This window comes from Entelurus aequoreus, linkage group LG23 (assembly GCF_033978785.1).
Source record: "Entelurus aequoreus isolate RoL-2023_Sb linkage group LG23, RoL_Eaeq_v1.1, whole genome shotgun sequence".
In the NCBI taxonomy this organism is placed as follows: domain Eukaryota; kingdom Metazoa; phylum Chordata; class Actinopteri; order Syngnathiformes; family Syngnathidae; genus Entelurus; species Entelurus aequoreus.
Genome location: NC_084753.1, coordinates 35,310,239 through 35,335,677, shown reverse-complemented (window position 1 = coordinate 35,335,677; position 25,439 = coordinate 35,310,239). Strand labels below are relative to the sequence as shown.

The following is a 25,439-nucleotide window of genomic DNA, read 5'->3' as shown; positions in this document are numbered from 1 at the left end:
TCAGTGCATACTTGCCAACCCTCCCGATTTTCCCGGGAGACTCTCGAATTTCAGTGCCCCTCGATTTCCAACCTGACAACAATATTGGGGGCGTGCCTTAAAGGCACTGCCTTTAGCGTCCTCTACAACCTGTCGTCACGTCCGCTTTTCCTCCATACAAACAGCGTGCCGGCCCAGTCACATTATATATGCGGCTTTTACACACACTGAGGGTGACCGTATAAACAACTTTAACACTGTTACAAATATGCGCCACACTGTGAACCCACACCAAACAAGAATGACAAACACATTTCGGGAGAACATCCGCACCGTAACACAACAGAACAAATATCCAGAACCCCTTGCAGCACTAACTCTTCCGGGATGCTACAATATACACCCCCCGCTACCCGAATTCGGAGGTCTCAAGGTTGGCAAGTATGCCTCAGAGTAATGTATTGTGGTACTTGACACATGTTACAGTTGGCATTTTAGCATGCTAATATTAGCATGCATGTTTTTTTTAAATCCAAAATGTCCCCCGCATGCTATGATTTTTTTAGTGTGTGGCCCCAAGTGGAAAAAGTGTGCACACCTCTGCTCCAAAGTTAACGCTTGCTTGTGATTGGCCGGCGACCTCTCCAAGGTGTTCGTTCCTTGACTCTGACGTGACGTTACCAGGAATAGACTCCAACTCGCCTGAGACCCAGATGAGGATAAGCGGTAGAAAAAGCGTTCGGTTGGATGGAGCATCATTCCAGATGTTTTTCCTTCTTGAACGTTCCGAATTATTAGCTTAGTTATTCCCCATGTAACTTTTCTTGGCTGGGCAGTGAATGTAGCCGCTCACTAAAGTCCTGATGGTCTCTAGAATAGAATAGAATAGAAAGTACTTTATTGTTCCCTGGGGAAAATTCAGCACCGCAGTTCGCTCACAACAGACAATAATAATTATAAATAAAATAATATAATATATAAATAATATAAATATATTCTACATATACTCTACATTTAAGTGCACTAACACATCTTGTCAGCATCATCATGTCCGCTACAAAGTAGTAGCAGCTATCAGACTGTATAGTGCATATGTTCCTTTTTGACTGTACATGTACTGTAAATGTATAATGTATTAATATTATTCACATGTGAATAATGCTTAATATACTGTATTTATGTTATTCACGTGTGAATAATGCTGTACAATAGACTGTATTTGTTATTCACATGTGAAAAATGCTGTATTATAGGCTGTCATAATATTATTCACGTGTGAATAATGCTGAATAGACTGTATTTATGTTATTCACATGTGATTAATGCTGTATAATAGACTGTATTTGTTATTCACATGTGAATAATGCTGTATAATAGACTGTATTAATATTATTCACATGTGAATAATGCTGAATAGACTGTATTTATGGTATTCACATGTGAATAATGCTGTATAATAGACTGTATTTGTATTATTCACATTTGAATAATGCTGTATAATAGACTGTATTTGTATTATTCACATGTGAATAATGCTGTATAGTAGACTATTTATATTATTCACGTGTGAATAATGCTGTATAATAGACTGTATTTATATTATTCACATGTGAATAATGCTGTATAATACACTATTTATGTTATTCACATGTGAATAATGCTGTATAATAGACTGTATTTATGTTATTCACATGTGAATAATGCTGTATAATAGACTGTATTTATATTATTCACATGTGAATAATGCTGTATAATAGACTGTATTTGTATTATTCACATGTGAATAATGCTGTACAGTAGACTATTTATATTATTCACATGTGAATAATGCTGTATAATAGACTGTATTTATATTATTCACATGTGAATAATGCTGTATAGTAGACTATTTATATTATTCACATATGAATAATGCTGTATAATAGACTATTTATGTTATTCACATGTGAATAATGCTGTATAATAGACTGTATTTGTATTATTCACATGTGAATAATGCTGTATAGTAGACTATTTATATTATTCACATGTGAATAATGCTGTATAATAGACTGTATTTATATTATTCACATGTGAATAATGCTGTATAATAGACTGTGTTTATACTATTCACATGTGAATAATGCTGTATAATAGACTGTATTTATATTACTCACATGTGAATAATGCTGTATAATAGACTGTATTTATATTATTCACATGTGAATAATGCTGTATTATAGCCTGTATTTATATTATTCACATGTGAATAATGCTGTATAATAGACTGTATTTATATTATTCACATGTAAATAATGCTGTATAATAGACTGTATTTATATTATTCACATGTAAGTGTTTATTGTCTATTGTGAGCGAACTGTGGTGCTGAATTTCCCCCAGGGATCAATGAAGTACTTTCTATTCTATTCTATTCTATTCTAGTCCATAAAGTGGCATGGATTGCTTTATTTGTTTTGTGTCTTGTGTTTTTCATCAAGCAACCGGACGCCCCTGAAAAGAGAGAACCTTCCGGTGAAGAAAGCGCCGAGCTGGCGTCGCCAGATGACACCCAGGTAGTGTCGCGCTCATTCTTGTCACCACTAAACCAAAATAACATGGATTTCCTTCATTTAGTGCAGGGGTTTTTGAAAATACTATTACAAAAAAAGACGTGGAATAAAAGAGCAAACAGTCCAACAGTAAATGGAAGGGCACTGTAGCACCTGCAGTGAGCTAACTCGTCCAAAAGATGGCGCCATATAGCACTATCATTTAAACACTCGTCTTGTTTTATTTTGCAACTATTGTTTTTATCATGACCGTGAGCGAATAAAGATCCATATATTAGCCGCACCTTCTTATAAGCCGCAGGGTTCAAAGCGTGGGAAAAAATTTGTGGCTTATTATAGTCCGGTATTAAATATCAACCGTCTGGAATGAACTTTTGCTGTCTTTAAGTTGAAGTAGAGTGGTAATTGACTTTTTGGCGACACCTCTTAGGTGAATGATGCGGACACGTTTGTTACTGGATACTCTCTGCCATGCTTCTGCGTTGGGAGTCCTTGCATGTAATATGCAACTATAATTATGTGGTGCTTGTTTTTATTGACAATTGTCCCGTTTTAGACTGCAACATTGTTCATTTAAGGCAGTGTTTTTCAACCACTGCGCCGCGGCACGCTAGTGTGCCGTGAGATACAGTCTGGTGTGCTGTGAGAGATGATCTAATTTCACCTATTTGTGTCCAAAATATTTTTTGCGAACCAGTAATTATAGTCTGCAAATGATGTGTTGTTGTTGAGTGTCTAGAGCTCGGCAGAGTAACCGTGTAATACTCTTCCATATCAGTAGGTGGCAGCAGGTAGCTAATTGCTTTGTAGATGTGGGAAACAGCGGGAAGCAGGGTGCAGGTAAAAATGTATCTAATGCTTAAACCAAAAATAAACAAAAGGTGAGTGCCCCTAAGAAAAGGCATTGAAGCTTAGTGAAGGCTATGCAGAACGAAACTAAAACTGAACTGGCTACAAAGTAAACAAAAACAGAATGCTGGACGACAGCAAAGACTTACTGCGGAGCAAAGACGGTGTCCACAATGTACATCCGAACTTGACATGACAATCAACAATGTCCTCACAAAGAAGAATACAAACAACTTAAATATTCTTGATTGCTAAAACAAGGTAGATGCGGGAAATTCCGCTCATAGGAAGACATGAAACTGCTCCAGGAAAATACCAAAAAAAGAGAAAACGCCACCAAAATAGGAGCGCAAGACAAGAACTAAAACACTACACACAGGAAAACAGCCATAAACTCCAAATAAGTCGCGGCGTGATGTGACAGGTGGTGACAGTACACCTACTTTGAGACAAGAGCTATAGTGATGCATGCTTGGTTATGCTTTAAAGTCATATCCAACAATTGCGACAACGACTTTTTACTGTCAACTGCACTGCAAAACGTCAGTGTTCAAAAACAAGACAAAAACAAACTAAATATAGGTGTGTTTTACTTGAACTAAGGAAAATTATCTGCCAATGGAACAAGAAAATTTGGCTTGTCAAGACTTTCCAAAACAAGTAAAATGAGCTAACCTCAATGAACCCAAAATACCTTAAAATAAGTATATTCTCACTAATAACAAGTGCACTTTTCTTGGTAGAAAAAAAAATATGACACCTTTTTTCTCAATATGTTGAAAAATATTCTTAAATTAAGTAAATCTTTGGGTGTCCCACGATTCGATTCAATATCGATTCTTGGGGTCACGATTCGGTTATAAATCGATTTTTTTTCCGATTCAACGCGATTCTTGATTCAAAAAAGGTATTTTCCCGATTAAAGGATTCTCTATTCATGGAATACATAGATTTCAGCAGGATCTACCCCAGTCTGCTGACATGCAAGCAGAGTAGTAGATTTTTGTAAAAAGCTTTTATAATTGTAAAGGACAATGTTTTATCAACTGATTGCAATAATGTACATTTGTTGTAACTATTAAATGAACCAAAAATATGACTTATTTTATCTTTGTGAAAATATTGGACACAGTGTGTTGTCAAGCTTATGAGATGTGATGCAAGTGTAAGCCACTGTGACACTTGTGCTTTTTTTTTTTATAAATGTCTAATGATAATGTCAATGAGGGATTTTTAGTCACTGCTATGTTGAAATTGTAACTAATATTGATACTGTTGTTGATAATATTCATTTTTGTTTCACTACTTTTGGTTTGTTCTGTGTCGTGTTTGTGTCTCCTAGGGATGGGCGATACCACACTTTTAGGATTCGATACGATACCGATACTTTTTCATTGATACCGATACCAATAATTTCTTATTGGCAATTTTTTGTCAGTCAAAAATATTATTACTATTGTTATTATTTGAGACAAATCACAAGACAAATACAGACCATTTATACCACATTTATTATGGTCAATATATAATAAAAGTAAAATTAAAATAAATAACATAAATATGACAAATAAATTAAATATTATATATAATAATAACTATATATTATATATAATAATAATTAAATATTAGGGCTTTCCATTTAACTGTCAAATCCGAATCGCAAGAAGCTGCAGTTATTTTTTAAAGTTTGTGATATAATTAGCAATTAATGAAATATGAAATAGGCTAATGTTTTCGAAATGTAAGAAATCATGTTACAGATTAAAACCAAAATCACATTCAATCATATATTCAAGATTTTCTTGAAAGAAAATAAAACTGTAATGCAAAGATGAAGAATCTCCAAATTGTATCTCTTTCTTATCTTGTTTTAAATACTCAAGCAATTTTCAACTAACAGTAAATTCCCCTGTGTGGAAATTACTTGAATTTAGGATAATCATTTAAACAAAAATATTCAGTAAAAAAATAAAATAAACAATGCCTGACACTGGATATGCCTGGCTGCATCGCTGTCGGCTGGCTGTGTGTGTGTGTGTGTTGCACGTTGACGACGCTCATTGGCTGTCTCTAGCTGTGACGTGACTGGGCCAGCTCTATACTCTGCCAGGTACAGGGGTGTCCCAGCACATAGGAAGTTAAGTAAGTCATCAAAAACATCTGCAAGTGATGCTTGCACCCCCCACACGCCGTTTTTTGGTTTATATCGATACTTTTTTCAGAAAAGTGATGCCAAATGAGTAGCGTGTGAGTATCGATATATCGATACCACAGGATCGATACGCACATCCCTAGTGTGTCCTCTCAATTGCTCTGTTTATTGCAGTTCTGAGTGTTGCTGGGTCGGGTTTGCTTTTGGAATTGGATTGCATTGTTATGGTATTGCTGTGTATTGTTTTGTTGGATTGATTAATTAAAAAAAAAAAAATTAAAAAATCGATTTTTTTAAAAATGAGAATCGATTCTGACTCGCACAACGTGAGAATCGCGATTTGAATTCGAATCGATTTTTTTCCCACACCCCTACTGTTTACATTAAAGGCCTACTGAAAGCCACTACTAGCGACCACGCAGTCTGATAGTTTATATATCAATGATGAAATCTTAACATTGCAACACATGCCAATACGGCCGGGTTAACTTATAAAGTGACATTTTAAATTTCCCGCCACACTTCCGGTTGAAAAACTCCTTTGGATATGATTTATGCGCGTGACGTCACAAAATCCACGGAAGTGGTTGGACCCCATCGACCCGATACAAAAACCTCTTGTTTTCTTCGACAAAATTCCACAGTATTCTGGACATCTGTGTTGGTGAATCTTTTGCAATTTGTTTAATGAACAATGGAGGCTGCAAAGAAGAAGTGGGATCGATCGGTGTATTAGTACAATACTTACAGCAACACAACAAGGACTACTTACTACGCCTAGCCGATGCTTGCCGCCAAACCCACGGATGAAGTCCTTCGTCGCGCCGTCGATCGCTGGAACGCAGGTGAGCACGGCTGTTGATGGGAAGATGAGGGCTGGCTGGCGTAGGTGGAGCGCTAATGTTTTTATCATAGTTCTGTGAGGTCCGGTTGCTAAGTTGCTAAATTAGCCTTAGCGTCGTTAGCAACAGCATTGTTAAGCCTTACCAGGCTGAGAATTTTTAACCGTGTAGTTACATGTACATGGTTTAATAGTATTGTTGACCTTCTGTCTATCCTTCCAGTCAGGGGTTTATTTATTTTGTTTCTATCTTCATTTGAGAACGATGCTATCACGTTAGCTCAGTAGCTAAGTGTGTCACCGATGTATTGTCGTGGAGATAAAAGTCACTTTAAATGTCCATTTCGCGTGCTCGACTCTCATTTTCAAGAGGATATATATCAATGATGAAATCTTAACATTGCAATGCCAATACGGCCGGGTTAACTTATAAAGGGCAATTTTAAATTTCCCGCCACACTTCCGAGGTGGTTTAAAATACAAATCCGTGATCCACAATAGAAAAAGGAGAGAGTGTGGAATCCAATGAGCCAGCTTGTACCTAAGTTACGGTCAGAGCGAAAAATGATGCGTCCTGCACTGCACTCTAGTCCTTCACTCTCATGTTCCTCATCCACAAATCTTTCATCCTCGCTCAAATTAATGGGGTAATCGTCGCTTTGTCGCTCCGAATCTCTCGCTCCATTGTAAACAACGGGGAATTGTGAGGAATACTAGCTCCTGTGACGTCACGCTACTTCCGGTACAGGCAAGGCTTTTTTTTATCAGCGACCAAAAGCTGCGAACTTTATCGTCAATTTTCCTCTACTAAATCCTTTCAGCAAAAATATGGCAATATCACGAAATGATCAAGTATGACACATAGAATGGATCTGCTATCCCCGTTTAAATAAAAAAAGTTCATTTCAGTAGGCCTTTAAACATGCTTCACTGATTCGAGTATTTGGCGAGCGCTGTTTTGTCCTACTAATTTTGGCGGTCCTTGAACTCACCGTATAGTTTGTTTACATGTATAACTTGCTCCGACTTTCTAGGACGTGTTTTATGCCACTTCTTTTTCCGTCTCATTTTGTCCACCACACTTTTAAGGTTGTGCGTGAATGCACAAAGGTGAGTTTTGTTGATGTTATTGACTTGTGTGGAGTGCTAATCAGACATATTTGGTCACTGCATGACTGCAAGCTAATCGATGCTAACATGCTATTTAGGCTAGCTATATGTACATATTGCATCATTATGCCTCATTTGTAGCTATATTTGAGTTCATTTAGTTTCCTTTAAGTCATCTTAATTCAATTTATATCTCATGACACACTATCTGTATGTAATATGGCTTTTAATTTTTTGCAGCTCCAGACAGATTTGTTTTTGTATTTTTGGTCCAATATGGCTCTTTCAACATTTTGGGTTGCCGACCCCGACTCTAGCTTGTGTGCTACTGTGTGCTCAGCTGTTGTGTAGCTGCCCGCTCCTTGTAGCCTCGCCGTGAAAATGAACGCAGCGTTCAATGGAAGGTCCCGAGAATTCCTGAAGAGTCTGACCTGTAACCCTGCCCGTGTCCCACAGGACGTGCCCGGCGCCGCTGACGAGCGTTCTCCCGAGGACCGGTCAGACGTGGAGAGCGAGAGCGCCGACGAGAGACTGGTAAACACGTCCTCCTCCACCGCAAACCTCCACAAAGCTCAGCAGAGATGTGTGCTCTCGTAGATCTAAGAAACGCGTCCTCTAGCCTCAGAACACCAGCGTCTCCTCCTTATTCCAACACCAAAACCCCCATGAGGCTTCAGGAGAGTAGAGAACCTAGTCCGAGAACTTCCTGTAGACCAAAGTCCTGATTAAACGTGTCCCAGTCCAACCAGGGGTGACCAATATGCCGCCATTTTGGTCCCACGGCTGGTTATTTATTGAACAAATACAATTAATTGATTAACAATGATATATTTTATAAGATTTTACATGAGTTTGCTTGGTCAGCCTATGAAAACAAAGCTAAGATGGTTTGTTCAAGTAGTTTATTAGCACAGGGGTGTCCAAACTGCGGCCCACAGCATATTTTTAAACGGCCCGCGGCACACTCGATAGCATTCTAATATCAGCATGCTAGCTTTTTTGCTAATTTTACAGGTATACACCGCGGCATCACATTTTTTTGTTCCTTGACGAATGACGCCCGTTAGCACGCTAGCTTTTTTTAAGCTAATTTTGTTAGGTACACACCTCCAGTCATATTTTAATACTTGATGCATGCTAACTTTTGTACGGAGCCCCTAAAGGGACATGGGGGGGGAAAAAATTGTTTATATTTTTTATTTTTTTATTTTTTATTGTTATAAAAAAAATAAAAAATAAATTTCGCACATGTCTAAAAAAAAAAAATTATAATTTTTTTTTTTTTTTTTTTTTTGTGGACATGTATCTCGTGCACACGAGATACATGTCTAAAAAATAAAATTAAAAAAAATTATAAAAAATATTATTTCCTCCATGTCCCTTTAGGGGCTCCGTACTTTTGCATTCTCGCATTTTTTTTTTAAATTTTCATGCACACACCTCAGAGTAATATATTTTGGTACTTGACGCACGTTACAGTTAGCATTTTAGCATGCTAATATTAGCATGCTTTTTAAAAATCAAATTTAGCAGGTGTAGTGTCATATATTTTGGTATTTCACTCATGTTAGCTGTAATGTTAACTTTGTTTTAGCATGTTAACATAGTACTGTTGGCATGCTAGTCTTTTTAGCTTATTTTACAGGTATACATCGCGGCATCACATTTTTTTGTTCCTTGATGAATGACGCCCGTTTGCACGCTAGCTTTTTTTAAGCTAATTTTGTAGGTACACACCTCCAGTCATAGTTTAGTACTTGATGCATGCTAATATTTTAAATGCTCGCATTTAAAAAAAAAAACAACTTCAGGCACACACCTCAGAGTAATATATTTTGGTACTTGACGCATGTTACAGTTAGCATTTTAGCATGCTAATATTAGCATACAAGCTTTTTTTTAAATCTAATTTAGCAGGTGTAGTGTCATGTTAGCTGTAATGTTAACTTTTTTTTGATCTTGTTAACGTAGTACGGTTAGCATGCTATCTTTTTTTAAGCAAATTTTGTAGGTACACACCTCCAGTTATATTTTAATACTTGATGCATGCTAACGTTAGCATGCTCGCATTTTTAACAATTTTTTTCAGGCACACACCTCCGAGTAATATATTTTGGTACTTGACGCACGTTACAGTTAGCATTTTAGCATGCTAATATTAGCATGCTTTTTAAAAAAAATCTAATTTAGCAGGTGTAGTGTCATATATTTTGGAATTTCACTCATGTTAGCTGTAATGTTAACTTTTTTTTTTTAGCATGTTAACATAGTAATGTTAGCATGCCAGTCTTTTTAGCTTATTTTGCCCCTATTGTTTTGTTACTTGATGCTATTTGGTCAGCGTGCTAACTTATTTTGCCCCTATTTTTTGTTACTTGATGCTATTTGGTCAGCGTGCTAACTGTTAGCATTTTAGACCGGCTTTCGCTCTTCAGCATTCAAACTTAAATTTCTACCAAAATGCACTATTTTTGATGGGGAAAACAACCAAAAATGGCCCCCGTATCTTTTATTTGCCCGTCTGTGGCCGTTAGTGGGCACCCCCTGGCTTACATAGCATATATTGACCTACATTGCATTGCTTTTAGCCGCCATACTCTTTATATTTTCTGTATGGAAAGCGTTCGGACACCCCTGTCGCGCAGCAGGGAAGGGATTCGTCACGTTTCACGTGTCGGGTAAACACAAGACAAATCCCCCCCTTCCTGCTTCGTCGAGTCTTTCTGGAACTGACCCCGATAACAACCAGGTCTGGTCACTTTTGGAAAGGGCCACAGTGCGTTTCCATGGCAACACGATGAGCTGGTGTGGACTATGTTTACATGAATATTCATATTGTTTTTGTCAAGTCAGCTCTTAATTCATCCAGGAGTGTGTGTATAAATAAAAAAATACCGCCATTCTTTTTTTTTTATAGATGCCAGCAAATGAAGCTTTTGTTTGTTAGCTGCTAGGCTATTTGTATTTCCTCTTCACTGAATAAAAATACTCTTTTTAAGACGACGATTGCCATGAAAACGGACACAATCTGGTTGAAATGCTGGTGGTGTTTACATGGTGATTAATTATTGCACTAATTAATCACAGGGTGATTAATTGATGTGTGTCGTGCATGTCGGGTCTTACACCAGCACGTCCTTCTCCCTGACTTCCTGTTGTCCACCTTCCGACGCCAGCAGAAGCAGAAATAAATCCACAGCAGTGACTCACTCCTCTTGTCTCTCCGTGTGTTTGTGGGAGGGCGGGAGGGGCGAGCTAATAACAACACTGACGGCCATGTTTGCTTTCACACCTTTGACTCACTGATAGTAACCCGTGTGCCCTTTCACCCACTCATCATCTCAAACCCATCGGTACTTTGTTGAAATCCTAGAATCGAAACTGAAAGTCAAAAGCGGTGAAGTTGTCACGTTGTGTAAATGGTAAATAAAAAGAGAATACAATGATTTGCAAATCCTTTTCAACTTATATTCAATTGAATAGACTGCAAAGACAAGATATTTAACGTTCAAACTTGCAAATAATCATTAACATAGAATTTAATGGCGGCAAAACATAGCAAAAAAGTTGGCACATGTGCATTTTTACCACTGTGTTACATGGCCTTTCCTTTTAACAACACTCAGTAAACGTTTGGGAACTGAGGAGACACATTTTTGAAGCTTTTTTGACATCCTGTCATTTACTAAACATGTTTTGGAATTTATGATCACCAATCAGTCTCTGATCACCTAAAGTGGAGAAATGATAAATTGGTAATGGCATGGGACAGTTTTTGTCGCTAGGCTCCGCCCACTACGAGTAGGTATGAACAGGTACTGACCCATCGGGCACTTCAGGGTGTCATCATCATCATTTCTACCAAATATGACCCAAGATCTGAATTTGTGGAGCCGAATTATTAACGTTTTGTGGCGAATCATCGCAGTAAAGTTTGGCGCCATGCCACGCACGCATCTTATGGCGTAAGAAAAATATGTTCGCTATTTATCTTCGCTTATATGTGTAGTATCTGTCAGTTTAACCACGGCTCATTTGGTCAAAGTCCCTAGGAGGAGTTTGTTAAAGTACCACCCCTTTTTTTTTGCCAAAAAAATGGCCAAAAATCATTGGAGTAATGTTCAGCGCCATGCCACGCCCACATCTTATGGCGTAGGAATTTTTCTTTCGTAATTTATCATCGACGATATGTGTAGTATCTGTCATTTTAACCACGGCTCATTTGGTCAAAGTCCCAAGTAGGAGTTTGTTAAAGTATGACCTGTTTTTTTGGCCAAAAAATAGCCAGAAATCATTGGAGTAATGTTTGGCGCCATGCCACGCCCACATCCTATGGTGTATAATTTTTTTTTTTGTAATTTATCATCGACGATATGTGTAGTATTCGTCATTTTAACTGCAACTCTTTTGGTCAAAGTCCCTACGACAAGTTCGTTAAAGTACGACCCCTTTTTTTGCCAAAAAAATGGCCAAAAATCATTGGAGTAATGTTCAGCGCCATGCCACGCCCACATCTTATGGCGTAGGTTTTTTTTTTTGTAATTTATCATCGACGATATGTGTAGTATCTGTCATTTTAACCACGGCTCATTTGGTCAAAGTCCCTAGGAGGAGTTTGTTAATGTACCACCCCTTCTTTTTTATCCAAATAATAGCCAGAAATCATCGGAGCAAAGTTTGGCGCCATGCCACGCCCACATCTTATGGCGTATAATTTTTTTTTTTTGTAATTTATCATCGCCTATATGTGTAGTATCTGTCATTTTAACCGCAACTCTTTAGGTCAAAGTCCCTACGACAAGTTTGTTAAAGTACGACCCCTTTTTTTGCCAAAAAAATGGCCAAAAATCATTGGACTAATGTTCAGCGCCATGCCACGCCCACATCTTATGGCGTAGGATTTTTTTTTTCGTAATTTATCATCGACGATATGTGTAGTATCTGTCATTTTAATCACAACTCATTTGGTCAAAGTCCCTAGGAGGAGTTTGTTAAAGTACCACCCCTTTTTTTTGCCAAAAAAATGGCCAAAAATCATTAGAGTAATGTTCGGCGCCATGCCACGCCCACATCTTATGGCGTAGGATTTTTTTTTTCGTAATTTATCATCGACGATATGTGTAGTATCTGTCATTTTAACCACGGCTCATTTGGTCAAAGTCCCAAGTAGGAGTTCGTTAAAGTATGACCCGTTTTTTTGGCCAAAAAATAGCCAAAAATCATTGGAGTAATGTTCAGCGCCATGCCACGCCCACATCTTATGGCGTAGGATTTTTTTTTTTGTGATTTATCATCGCCTATATGTGTAGTATCTGTCATTTTAACCACAACTCTTTAGGTCAAAGTCCCTACGACAAGTTCGTTAAAGTACGACCCCTTTTTTTGCCAAAAAATGGCCAGAAATCATCGGAGTAATGTTTGGCGCCATGCCACGCCCACATCTTATGGCGTATAATTTTTTTTTTTGTTATTTATCATCGCCTATATGTGTAGTATCTGTCATTTTAACCACGACTCATTTGGTCAAAGTCCCTAGGAGGAGTTTGTTAAAGTACCACCCCATTTTTTTGCCAAAAAATGGCCAGAAATCATCAGTAATGTTTGGCGCCATGCCACGCCCACATCTTATGGCGTATATTTTTTTGTTGTTGTAATTTTTCATCGCCTATATGTGTAGTATCTGTCATTTTAACCACGACTCATTTGGTCAAAGTCCCTAGGAGGAGTTTGTTAAAGTACCACCCCTTTTTTATCCAAATAATAGCCAGAAATCATCGGAGCAAAGTTTGGCGCCATGCCACGCCCACATCTTATGGCGTATAATTTTTTTAAAAATAATTTATCATCGCCTATATGTGTAGTATCTGTCATTTTAACCACGGCTCATTTGGTCAAAGTCCCTAGGAGGAGTTTGTTAAAGTACCACCCCTTTATTTTTGCCAAAAAAATGGCCAAAAATCATTGGAATAATGTTCAGCGCCATGCCACGCCCACATCTTACGGCGTAGGAATTTTTTTTCCGTAATTTATCATCGACGATATGTGTAGTATCTGTCATTTTAACCACGGCTCATTTGGTCAAAGTCCCTAGTAGGAGTTCGTTAAAGTATGACCCGTTTTTTTGGCCAAAAAATAGCCAGAAATCATTGGAGTAATGTTCAGCGCCATGCCACGCCCACATCTTATGGCGTAGGATTTTTTTTTTCGTAATTTATCATCGACGATATGTGTAGTATCTGTCATTTTAATCACAACTCATTTGGTCAAAGTCCCTAGGAGGAGTTTGTTAAAGTACCACCCCTTTTTTTTGCCAAAAAAATGGCCAAAAATCATTAGAGTAATGTTCGGCGCCATGCCACGCCCACATCTTATGGCGTAGGATTTTTTTTTTCGTAATTTATCATCGACGATATGTGTAGTATCTGTCATTTTAACCACGACTCATTTGGTCAAAGTCCCTAGGAGGAGTTTGTTAAAGTACCACCCCTTTTTTTTGCCAAATAATGGCCAAAAATCATCAGTAATGTTTGGCGCCATGCCACGCCCACATCTTACTGCGTAGGATTTTTTTTTCCGTAATTTATCATCGCCTATATGTGTAGTATCTGTCATTTTAACCACGGCTCATTTGGTCAAAGTCCCTAGCAGGAGTTTGTTAAAGTACCACCCCTTTTTTTTTTTCAAAATAATAGCCAGAAATCATCGGAGCAAAGTTTGGCGCCATGCCACGCCCACATCTTATGGCGTAAGAAAAATATGTTCGCTATTTATCTTCGCTTATATGTGTAGTATCTGTCATTTTAACCACGACTCATTTGGTCAAAGTCCCTAGGAGGAGTTTGTTAAAGTACCACCCCTTTTTTTTTGCCAAAAAATGGCCAGAAATCAACGGAGTAATGTTTGGCGCCATGCCACGCCCACATCTTATAGTGTAGGAACATTTTTTTCCTAATTTATCATCGCCTATATGTATAGTATCTGTCATTTTAACCGCAACTCTTTAGGTGAAAGTCCCTACGACAAGTTTGTTAAAGTACGACCCCTTTTTTTGCCAAAAATCATTGGACTAATGTTCGGCGCCATGCCACGCCCACATCTTATGGCGTAGGATTTTTTTGTCCCGTAATTTATCATCGACGATATGTGTAGTATCTGTCATTTTAACCGCAACTCTTTAGGTCAAAGTCCCTACGACAAGTTTGTTAAAGTACGACCCCTTTTTTTGCCAAAAAAATGGCCAAAAATCATTGGACTAATGTTCGGCGCCATGCCACGCCCACATCTTATGGCGTAGGATTTTTTTTCCCCGTAATTTATCATCAACGATATGTGTAGTATCTGTCATTTTAACCATGGCTCATTTGGTCAAAGTCCCTAGGAGGAGTTTGTTAAAGTACCACACCTTCTTTTTTATCCAAATAATAGCCAGAAATCATTGGAGCAAAGTTCAGCGCCATGCCACGCCCACATCTTATTGCGTATCTTTTTTTTTTTGTAATTTATCATCGCCTATACGTGTAGTATCTGTCATTTTAACCACAACTCATTTGGTCAAAGTCCCTAGGAGGAGTTTGTTAAAGTACCACCCCTTTTTTTTGCCAAAAAAATGGCCAAAAATCATTGGAGTAATGTTCGGCGCCATGCCACGCCCACATCTTATGGCGTAGGAATTTTTTTTCCGTAATTTATCATCGACGATATGTGTAGTATCTGTCATTTTAACCACGGCTCATTTGGTCAAAGTCCCTAGGAGGAGTTTGTTAAAGTACCACCCCTTCTTTTTTATCCAAATAATAGCCAGAAATCATTGGAGCAAAGTTCAGCGCCATGCCACGCCCACATCTTATTGCGTATCTTTTTTTTTTTTGTAATTTATCATCGCCTATACGTGTAGTATCTGTCATTTTAACCACAACTCATTTGGTCAAAGTCCCTAGGAGGAGTTTGTTAAAGTACCACCCCTTTTTTTTGCCAAAAAAATGGCCAAAAATCATTGGAGTAATGTTCGGCGCCATGCCACGCCCACATCTTATGGCGTAGGAATTTTTTTTCCGTAATTTATCATCGACGATATGTGTAGTATCTGTCATTTTAACCACGGCTCATTTGGTCAAAGTCCCTAGGAGGAGTTTGTTAAAGTATCACCCCTTCTTTTTTATCCAAATAATAGCCAGAAATCATCGGAGCAAAGTTCAGCGCCATGCCACGCCCACATCTTATTGCGTATCTTTTTTTTTTTGGTAATTTATCATCGCCTATATGTGTAGTATCTGTCATTTTAACCACGACTCATTTGGTCAAAGTCCCTAGGAGGAGTTTGTTAAAGTACCACCCCTTAATTTTTGCCAAAAAATGGCCAAAAATCACTGGAGTAATGTTCAGCGCCATGCCACGCCCACATCTTATGGCGCAGGAATTTTTTTTTCGTAATTTATCATCGACGATATGTGTAGTATCTGTCATTTTAACCACGGCTCATTTGGTCAAAGTCCCAAGTAGGAGTTCGTTAAAGTATGACCCGTTTTTTTGGCCAAAAAATAGCCAAAAATCATTGGAGTAATGTTCAGCGCCATGCCACGCCCACATCTTATGGCGTAGGAATTTTTCTTTCGTAATTTATCATCGACGATATGTGTAGTATCTGTCATTTTAACCACGGCTCATTTGGTCAAAGTCCCAAGTAGGAGTTTGTTAAAGTATGACCTGTTTTTTTGGCCAAAAAATAGCCAGAAATCATTGGAGTAATGTTTGGCGCCATGCCACGCCCACATCCTATGGTGTATAATTTTTTTTTTTGTAATTTATCATCGACGATATGTGTAGTATTCGTCATTTTAACTGCAACTCTTTTGGTCAAAGTCCCTACGACAAGTTCGTTAAAGTACGACCCCTTTTTTTGCCAAAAAAATGGCCAAAAATCATTGGAGTAATGTTCAGCGCCATGCCACGCCCACATCTTATGGCGTAGGTTTTTTTTTTTGTAATTTATCATCGACGATATGTGTAGTATCTGTCATTTTAACCACGGCTCATTTGGTCAAAGTCCCTAGGAGGAGTTTGTTAATGTACCACCCCTTCTTTTTTATCCAAATAATAGCCAGAAATCATCGGAGCAAAGTTTGGCGCCATGCCACGCCCACATCTTATGGCGTATAATTTTTTTTTTTTGTAATTTATCATCGCCTATATGTGTAGTATCTGTCATTTTAACCGCAACTCTTTAGGTCAAAGTCCCTACGACAAGTTTGTTAAAGTACGACCCCTTTTTTTGCCAAAAAAATGGCCAAAAATCATTGGACTAATGTTCAGCGCCATGCCACGCCCACATCTTATGGCGTAGGATTTTTTTTTTCGTAATTTATCATCGACGATATGTGTAGTATCTGTCATTTTAATCACAACTCATTTGGTCAAAGTCCCTAGGAGGAGTTTGTTAAAGTACCACCCCTTTTTTTTGCCAAAAAAATGGCCAAAAATCATTAGAGTAATGTTCGGCGCCATGCCACGCCCACATCTTATGGCGTAGGATTTTTTTTTTCGTAATTTATCATCGACGATATGTGTAGTATCTGTCATTTTAACCACGGCTCATTTGGTCAAAGTCCCAAGTAGGAGTTCGTTAAAGTATGACCCGTTTTTTTGGCCAAAAAATAGCCAAAAATCATTGGAGTAATGTTCAGCGCCATGCCACGCCCACATCTTATGGCGTAGGATTTTTTTTTTTGTGATTTATCATCGCCTATATGTGTAGTATCTGTCATTTTAACCACAACTCTTTAGGTCAAAGTCCCTACGACAAGTTCGTTAAAGTACGACCCCTTTTTTTGCCAAAAAATGGCCAGAAATCATCGGAGTAATGTTTGGCGCCATGCCACGCCCACATCTTATGGCGTATAATTTTTTTTTTTGTTATTTATCATCGCCTATATGTGTAGTATCTGTCATTTTAACCACGACTCATTTGGTCAAAGTCCCTAGGAGGAGTTTGTTAAAGTACCACCCCATTTTTTTGCCAAAAAATGGCCAGAAATCATCAGTAATGTTTGGCGCCATGCCACGCCCACATCTTATGGCGTATATTTTTTTGTTGTTGTAATTTTTCATCGCCTATATGTGTAGTATCTGTCATTTTAACCACGACTCATTTGGTCAAAGTCCCTAGGAGGAGTTTGTTAAAGTACCACCCCTTTTTTATCCAAATAATAGCCAGAAATCATCGGAGCAAAGTTTGGCGCCATGCCACGCCCACATCTTATGGCGTATAATTTTTTTAAAAATAATTTATCATCGCCTATATGTGTAGTATCTGTCATTTTAACCACGGCTCATTTGGTCAAAGTCCCTAGGAGGAGTTTGTTAAAGTACCACCCCTTTATTTTTGCCAAAAAAATGGCCAAAAATCATTGGAATAATGTTCAGCGCCATGCCACGCCCACATCTTACGGCGTAGGAATTTTTTTTCCGTAATTTATCATCGACGATATGTGTAGTATCTGTCATTTTAACCACGGCTCATTTGGTCAAAGTCCCTAGTAGGAGTTCGTTAAAGTATGACCCGTTTTTTTGGCCAAAAAATAGCCAGAAATCATTGGAGTAATGTTCAGCGCCATGCCACGCCCACATCTTATGGCGTAGGATTTTTTTTTTCGTAATTTATCATCGACGATATGTGTAGTATCTGTCATTTTAATCACAACTCATTTGGTCAAAGTCCCTAGGAGGAGTTTGTTAAAGTACCACCCCTTTTTTTTGCCAAAAAAATGGCCAAAAATCATTAGAGTAATGTTCGGCGCCATGCCACGCCCACATCTTATGGCGTAGGATTTTTTTTTTCGTAATTTATCATCGACGATATGTGTAGTATCTGTCATTTTAACCACGACTCATTTGGTCAAAGTCCCTAGGAGGAGTTTGTTAAAGTACCACCCCTTTTTTTTGCCAAATAATGGCCAAAAATCATCAGTAATGTTTGGCGCCATGCCACGCCCACATCTTACTGCGTAGGATTTTTTTTTCCGTAATTTATCATCGCCTATATGTGTAGTATCTGTCATTTTAACCACGGCTCATTTGGTCAAAGTCCCTAGCAGGAGTTTGTTAAAGTACCACCCCTTTTTTTTTTTCAAAATAATAGCCAGAAATCATCGGAGCAAAGTTTGGCGCCATGCCACGCCCACATCTTATGGCGTAAGAAAAATATGTTCGCTATTTATCTTCGCTTATATGTGTAGTATCTGTCATTTTAACCACGACTCATTTGGTCAAAGTCCCTAGGAGGAGTTTGTTAAAGTACCACCCCTTTTTTTTTGCCAAAAAATGGCCAGAAATCAACGGAGTAATGTTTGGCGCCATGCCACGCCCACATCTTATAGTGTAGGAACATTTTTTTCCTAATTTATCATCGCCTATATGTATAGTATCTGTCATTTTAACCGCAACTCTTTAGGTGAAAGTCCCTACGACAAGTTTGTTAAAGTACGACCCCTTTTTTTGCCAAAAATCATTGGACTAATGTTCGGCGCCATGCCACGCCCACATCTTATGGCGTAGGATTTTTTTGTCCCGTAATTTATCATCGACGATATGTGTAGTATCTGTCATTTTAACCGCAACTCTTTAGGTCAAAGTCCCTACGACAAGTTTGTTAAAGTACGACCCCTTTTTTTGCCAAAAAAATGGCCAAAAATCATTGGACTAATGTTCGGCGCCATGCCACGCCCACATCTTATGGCGTAGGATTTTTTTTCCCCGTAATTTATCATCAACGATATGTGTAGTATCTGTCATTTTAACCATGGCTCATTTGGTCAAAGTCCCTAGGAGGAGTTTGTTAAAGTACCACACCTTCTTTTTTATCCAAATAATAGCCAGAAATCATTGGAGCAAAGTTCAGCGCCATGCCACGCCCACATCTTATTGCGTATCTTTTTTTTTTTGTAATTTATCATCGCCTATACGTGTAGTATCTGTCATTTTAACCACAACTCATTTGGTCAAAGTCCCTAGGAGGAGTTTGTTAAAGTACCACCCCTTTTTTTTGCCAAAAAAATGGCCAAAAATCATTGGAGTAATGTTCGGCGCCATGCCACGCCCACATCTTATGGCGTAGGAATTTTTTTTCCGTAATTTATCATCGACGATATGTGTAGTATCTGTCATTTTAACCACGGCTCATTTGGTCAAAGTCCCTAGGAGGAGTTTGTTAAAGTACCACCCCTTCTTTTTTATCCAAATAATAGCCAGAAATCATTGGAGCAAAGTTCAGCGCCATGCCACGCCCACATCTTATTGCGTATCTTTTTTTTTTTTGTAATTTATCATCGCCTATACGTGTAGTATCTGTCATTTTAACCACAACTCATTTGGTCAAAGTCCCTAGGAGGAGTTTGTTAAAGTACCACCCCTTTTTTTTGCCAAAAAAATGGCCAAAAATCATTGGAGTAATGTTCGGCGCCATGCCACGCCCACATCTTATGGCGTAGGAATTTTTTTTCCGTAATTTATCATCGACGATATGTGTAGTATCTGTCATTTTAACCACGGCTCATTTGGTCAAAGTCCCTAGGAGGAGTTTGTTAAAGTATCACCCCTTCTTTTTTATCCAAATAATAGCCAGAAATCATCGGAGCAAAGTTCAGCGCCATGCCACGCCCACATCTTATTGCGTATCTTTTTTTTTTTGGTAATTTATCATCGCCTATATGTGTAGTATCTGTCATTTTAACCACGACTCATTTGGTCAAAGTCCCTAGGAGGAGTTTGTTAAAGTACCACCCCTTAATTTTTGCCAAAAAATGGCCAAAAATCACTGGAGTAATGTTCAGCGCCATGCCACGCCCACATCTTATGGCGCAGGAATTTTTTTTTCGTAATTTATCATCGACGATATGTGTAGTATCTGTCATTTTAACCACGGCTCATTTGGTCAAAGTCCCAAGTAGGAGTTCGTTAAAGTATGACCCGTTTTTTTGGCCAAAAAATAGCCAAAAATCATTGGAGTAATGTTCAGCGCCATGCCACGCCCACATCTTATGGCGTAGGATTTTTTTTTTTGTGATTTATCATCGCCTATATGTGTAGTATCTGTCATTTTAACCACAACTCTTTAGGTCAAAGTCCCTACGACAAGTTCGTTAAAGTACGACCCCTTTTTTTGCCAAGAAATGGCCAGAAATCATCGGAGTAATGTTTGGCGCCATGCCACGCCCACATCTTATGGCGTATAATTTTTTTTTTTGTTATTTATCATCGCCTATATGTGTAGTATCTGTCATTTTAACCACGACTCATTTGGTCAAAGTCCCTAGGAGGAGTTTGTTAAAGTACCACCCCATTTTTTTGCCCAAAAATGGCCAGAAATCATCAGTAATGTTTTGCGCCATGCCACGCCCACATCTTATGGCGTATATTTTTTTGTTGTTGTAATTTTTCATCGCCTATATGTGTAGTATCTGTCATTTTAACCACGACTCATTTGGTCAAAGTCCCTAGGAGGAGTTTGTTAAAGTACCACCCCTTTTTTATCCAAATAATAGCCAGAAATCATCGGAGCAAAGTTTGGCGCCATGCCACGCCCACATCTTATGGCGTATAATTTTTAAAAAAATAATTTATCATCGCCTATATGTGTAGTATCTGTCATTTTAACCACGGCTCATTTGGTCAAAGTCCCTAGGAGGAGTTTGTTAAAGTACCACCCCATTTTTTTGCCAAAAAATGGCCAGAAATCATCAGTAATGTTTGGCGCCATGCCACGCCCACATCTTATGGCGTATATTTTTTTTTTGTTGTAATTTTTCATCGCCTATATGTGTAGTATCTGTCATTTTAACCACGACTCATTTGGTCAAAGTCCCTAGGAGGAGTTTGTTAAAGTACCACCCCTTTTTTATCCAAATAATAGCCAGAAATCATCGGAGCAAAGTTTGGCGCCATGCCACGCCCACATCTTATGGCTTATAATTTTTTTTTAAATAATTTATCATCGCCTATATGTGTAGTATCTGTCATTTTAACCACGGCTCATTTGGTCAAAGTCCCTAGGAGGAGTTTGTTAAAGTACCACCCCTTTATTTTTGCCAAAAAAATGGCCAAAAATCATTGGAGTAATGTTCAGCGCCATGCCACGCCCACATCTTACGGCGTAGGAATTTTTTTTCCGTAATTTATCATCGACGATATGTGTAGTATCTGTCATTTTAACCACGGCTCATTTGGTCAAAGTCCCTAGTAGGAGTTCGTTAAAGTATGACCCGTTTTTTTGGCCAAAAAATAGCCAGAAATCATTGGAGTAATGTTCAGCGCCATGCCACGCCCACATCTTATGGCGTAGGATTTTTTTTTTCGTAATTTATCATCGACGATATGTGTAGTATTCGTCATTTTAACCGCAACTCTTTTGGTCAAAGTCCCAACGACAAGTTTGTTAAAGTACCACCCCTTTTTTTTGCCAAAAAATGGCCAAAAATCATCAGTAATGTTCAGCGCCATGCCACGCCCACATCTTATGGCGTATAATTTTTTTTTTTGTAATTTATCATCGCCTATATGTGTAGTATCTGTCATTTTAACCACGACTCATTTGGTCAAAGTCCCTAGGAGGAGTTTGTTAAAGTACAACCCGTTTTTTTTTGGCCAAAAACCATCGGAGTAAAGTTTGGCGCCATACCACGCCCACATCTTATGGTGTAGGAAGAATCTGTTCCCGATTTGTCATCACCTATATGTGTAGTATCTGTCATTTTAATTGTGACTCAATCTGTCAAAGTCCCTAGGAGGACTTTGTTAAAGTACCACCCCTATTTTTCGCTGAAAAATGGAAGACAAAAACCAAGATGGCCGACTTCCTGTTCGTTTTCAGGTATGGGTTCTTGAGACTTTTATGTGCGTCCCGTCATTATAGACGTCTCCTGCGATTTTCGTATCGATATGTGAAACTGGTAGGAGGGGGAAATTTTTTCTCCTTTTAAAGGTGGCGCTAGAGATCCCATCCATCCATTTTCTACCGCTTGTCCCTTTTGGGGTCACGAGCTGATTTTGAAAATTCATTTTCATGATGCCTAATGTATAAAAAATAATCGCCATACCCGACGCGCCTGCAAAATATGGGGATTTTTTGTGCATTTTAAGGGCCTGATAAAGACGTCCAAACGTATAGAAGAAAAAACAGCAATTTTCAAGCGTCCTGCCGGTCTTGCTGCCCTGAAAAACCTGAAAAAAATAAATAAATCCAAGAGTGGTCTGAATTCGGCAATTACTCTTATGTCCACAAGAGGGCGACATACTTTTACAAAATGTGGCTTTGCTTCCAAACGACAAATCTGTAACCATGGGCATAAAACTATAACTCACCTTAAACCAGACCATATTAATGTTTTATTTGAAGACATATTCCAAATAAATGTTTTATTTGAAGACATTCTAAATAAAATATGTATTTATTTGAAGAGATATTCCAAATAAAATATTTTTATTTGAAGACATTCTAAATAAAATATGTATTTATTTGAATACATATTCCAAATAAAATATTTTTATTTGAAGACATTCTAAATACAATATGTATTTATTTGAAGACATATTCCAAATAAAATATTTTTATTTGAAGACATTCTAAATAAAATACATATTTATTTGAAGACATATTCCAAATAAAATGTTTTTATTTGAGGACATATTCCAAATTTTAAAAAAATTATTTGAAGGAGACATATTCCAAATAAAATGTTTTTTTTTTGAGGAGATATTCCAATTCCAATGGTTTCTTTGAAGACATATTCCAAATAAAATGTTTTTATTTGAAGACATTCTAAATAAAATATATATTTATTTGAAGACATATTCCAAATAAAATGTTTTTATTTGAAGACATTCTAAATAAAATATATATTTATTTGAAGACACGTTCCAAATAAAATATTTTTATTTGAAGACATTCTAAATAAAATACATATTTATTTGAAGACATATTCCAAATAAAATGTTTTTATTTGAGGACATATTCCACATTTAAAAACAATTATTTGAAGGAGACATATTCCAAATAAAATGTTTTTTATTTGAGGAGATATTCCAACTTAAATGGTTTCTTTGAAGACATATTTCAAATAAAATATTTTTATTTGAAGACATTCTAAATAAAATATGTATTTATTTGAATACATATTCCAAATAAAATGCTTTTATTTGAGGACATATTCCAAATAAAATGTTTTTATTTGAGGACATATTCCAAATAAAATGTTTTTATTTGAGGACATATTCCAAATAAAATGTTTTTATTTGAAGACATATTCCAAATAAAAAAAAATTATTTGAAGAAGACATATTCCAAATAAAATGTTTTTATTTGAGGACATATTCCAAATTTTAAAAAAATTATTTGAAGGAGACATATTCCAAATAAAATGTTTTTTTTTTGAGGAGATATTCCAATTCCAATGGTTTCTTTGAAGACATATTCCAAATAAAATGTTTTTATTTGAAGACATTCTAAATCAAATATATATTTATTTGAAGACATATTCCAAATAAAATGTTTTTATTTGAAGACATTCTAAATAAAATATATATTTATTTGAAGACATATTCCAAATAAAATGTTTTTATTTGAAGACATTCTAAATAAAATATATATTTATTTGAAGACACGTTCCAAATAAAATATTTTTATTTGAAGACATTCTAAATAAAATACATATTTATTTGAAGACATATTCCAAATAAAATGTTTTTATTTGAGGACATATTCCACATTTAAAAACAATTATTTGAAGGAGACATATTCCAAATAAAATGTTTTTTATTTGAGGAGATATTCCAACTTAAATGGTTTCTTTGAAGACATATTTCAAATAAAATATTTTTATTTGAAGACATTCTAAATAAAATATGTATTTATTTGAATACATATTCCAAATAAAATGCTTTTATTTGAGGACATATTCCAAATAAAATGTTTTTATTTGAGGACATATTCCAAATAAAATGTTTTTATTTGAGGACATATTCCAAATAAAATGTTTTTATTTGAAGACATATTCCAAATAAAAAAAATTTATTTGAAGAAGACATATTCCAAATAAAATGTTTTTATTTGAAGACATATTCCAAATAAAATGTTTTTATTTGAGGACATATTCCAAATAAAATGTTTTTATTTGAAGACATATTCCAAATAAAAAAAATTTATTTGAAGAATACATATTCCAAATAAAATGTTTTTATTTGAGGACATATTCCAAATAAAATGTTTTTATTTGAGGACATATTCCAAATAAAATGTTTTTATTTGAAGACATATTCCAAATAAAAAAAAATTATTTGAAGAAGACATATTCCAAATAAAATGTTTTTATTTGAGGACATATTCCAAATAAAATGTTTTTATTTGAAGAATAGTAGTGAATTAAAATCAATGTTGAGAATTATCGACTTCTTTAGGGCAGTTGTCCCCAACCACCGGACCGCTTGAAACCGGGCCGCGCAAGAAATTGAAAAAAAATATATATATATATATATATTTAAAAAAAAAAAAAAAATTAAATCAACATAAAAAACACAATATATACATTATATATCAATATAGATCAATACAGTCTGCAGGGATACAGCACACATGATTGTATTTCTTTATGAAAAAAAAAATATATATATAAAGAAAATCCCCCCCCCACCCCCTCGGTCCGTGGGACAAATTTTCAAGCGTTGACCGGTCCGCAGCTACAAAAAGGTTGGGGACCACTGCTTTAGGGCACCAATGACCTCACATCAAATATTCCAGTTTAAAAATTTTTGGGGTGGAAATATTGCAAATGTGTTTTTGCCAATAAAAACAGTTTTGAGGAAAAATGCACACAACGTAACTTAATATCGTCAGATAGACCTCAAGTTAATCTACAGATTTAAGCGTTATTTGTTAAAAAAAATTATGACTGAGACTTATCCGGCTCCCCGG

General features: G+C 36.8%; 1 protein-coding gene across 1 annotated transcript in view; it reads left to right on the top strand.

Annotated features, from left to right (window-relative positions):
* LOC133640784 (uncharacterized) overlaps positions 1 to 8,704 on the top strand; it is a 76,446-nt gene extending 67,742 nt beyond the window's left edge. The window contains exons 54-55 of the mRNA XM_062034429.1: positions 2,460 to 2,534; positions 7,940 to 8,704. Of these exons, the coding sequence (XP_061890413.1) occupies positions 2,460 to 2,534; positions 7,940 to 8,080 (216 nt within the window). The 3' untranslated portion in view covers positions 8,081 to 8,704. The remainder of the gene's footprint in view (positions 1 to 2,459; positions 2,535 to 7,939) is intronic.
* The last annotated feature ends 16,735 nt before the right edge of the window (positions 8,705 to 25,439 follow it).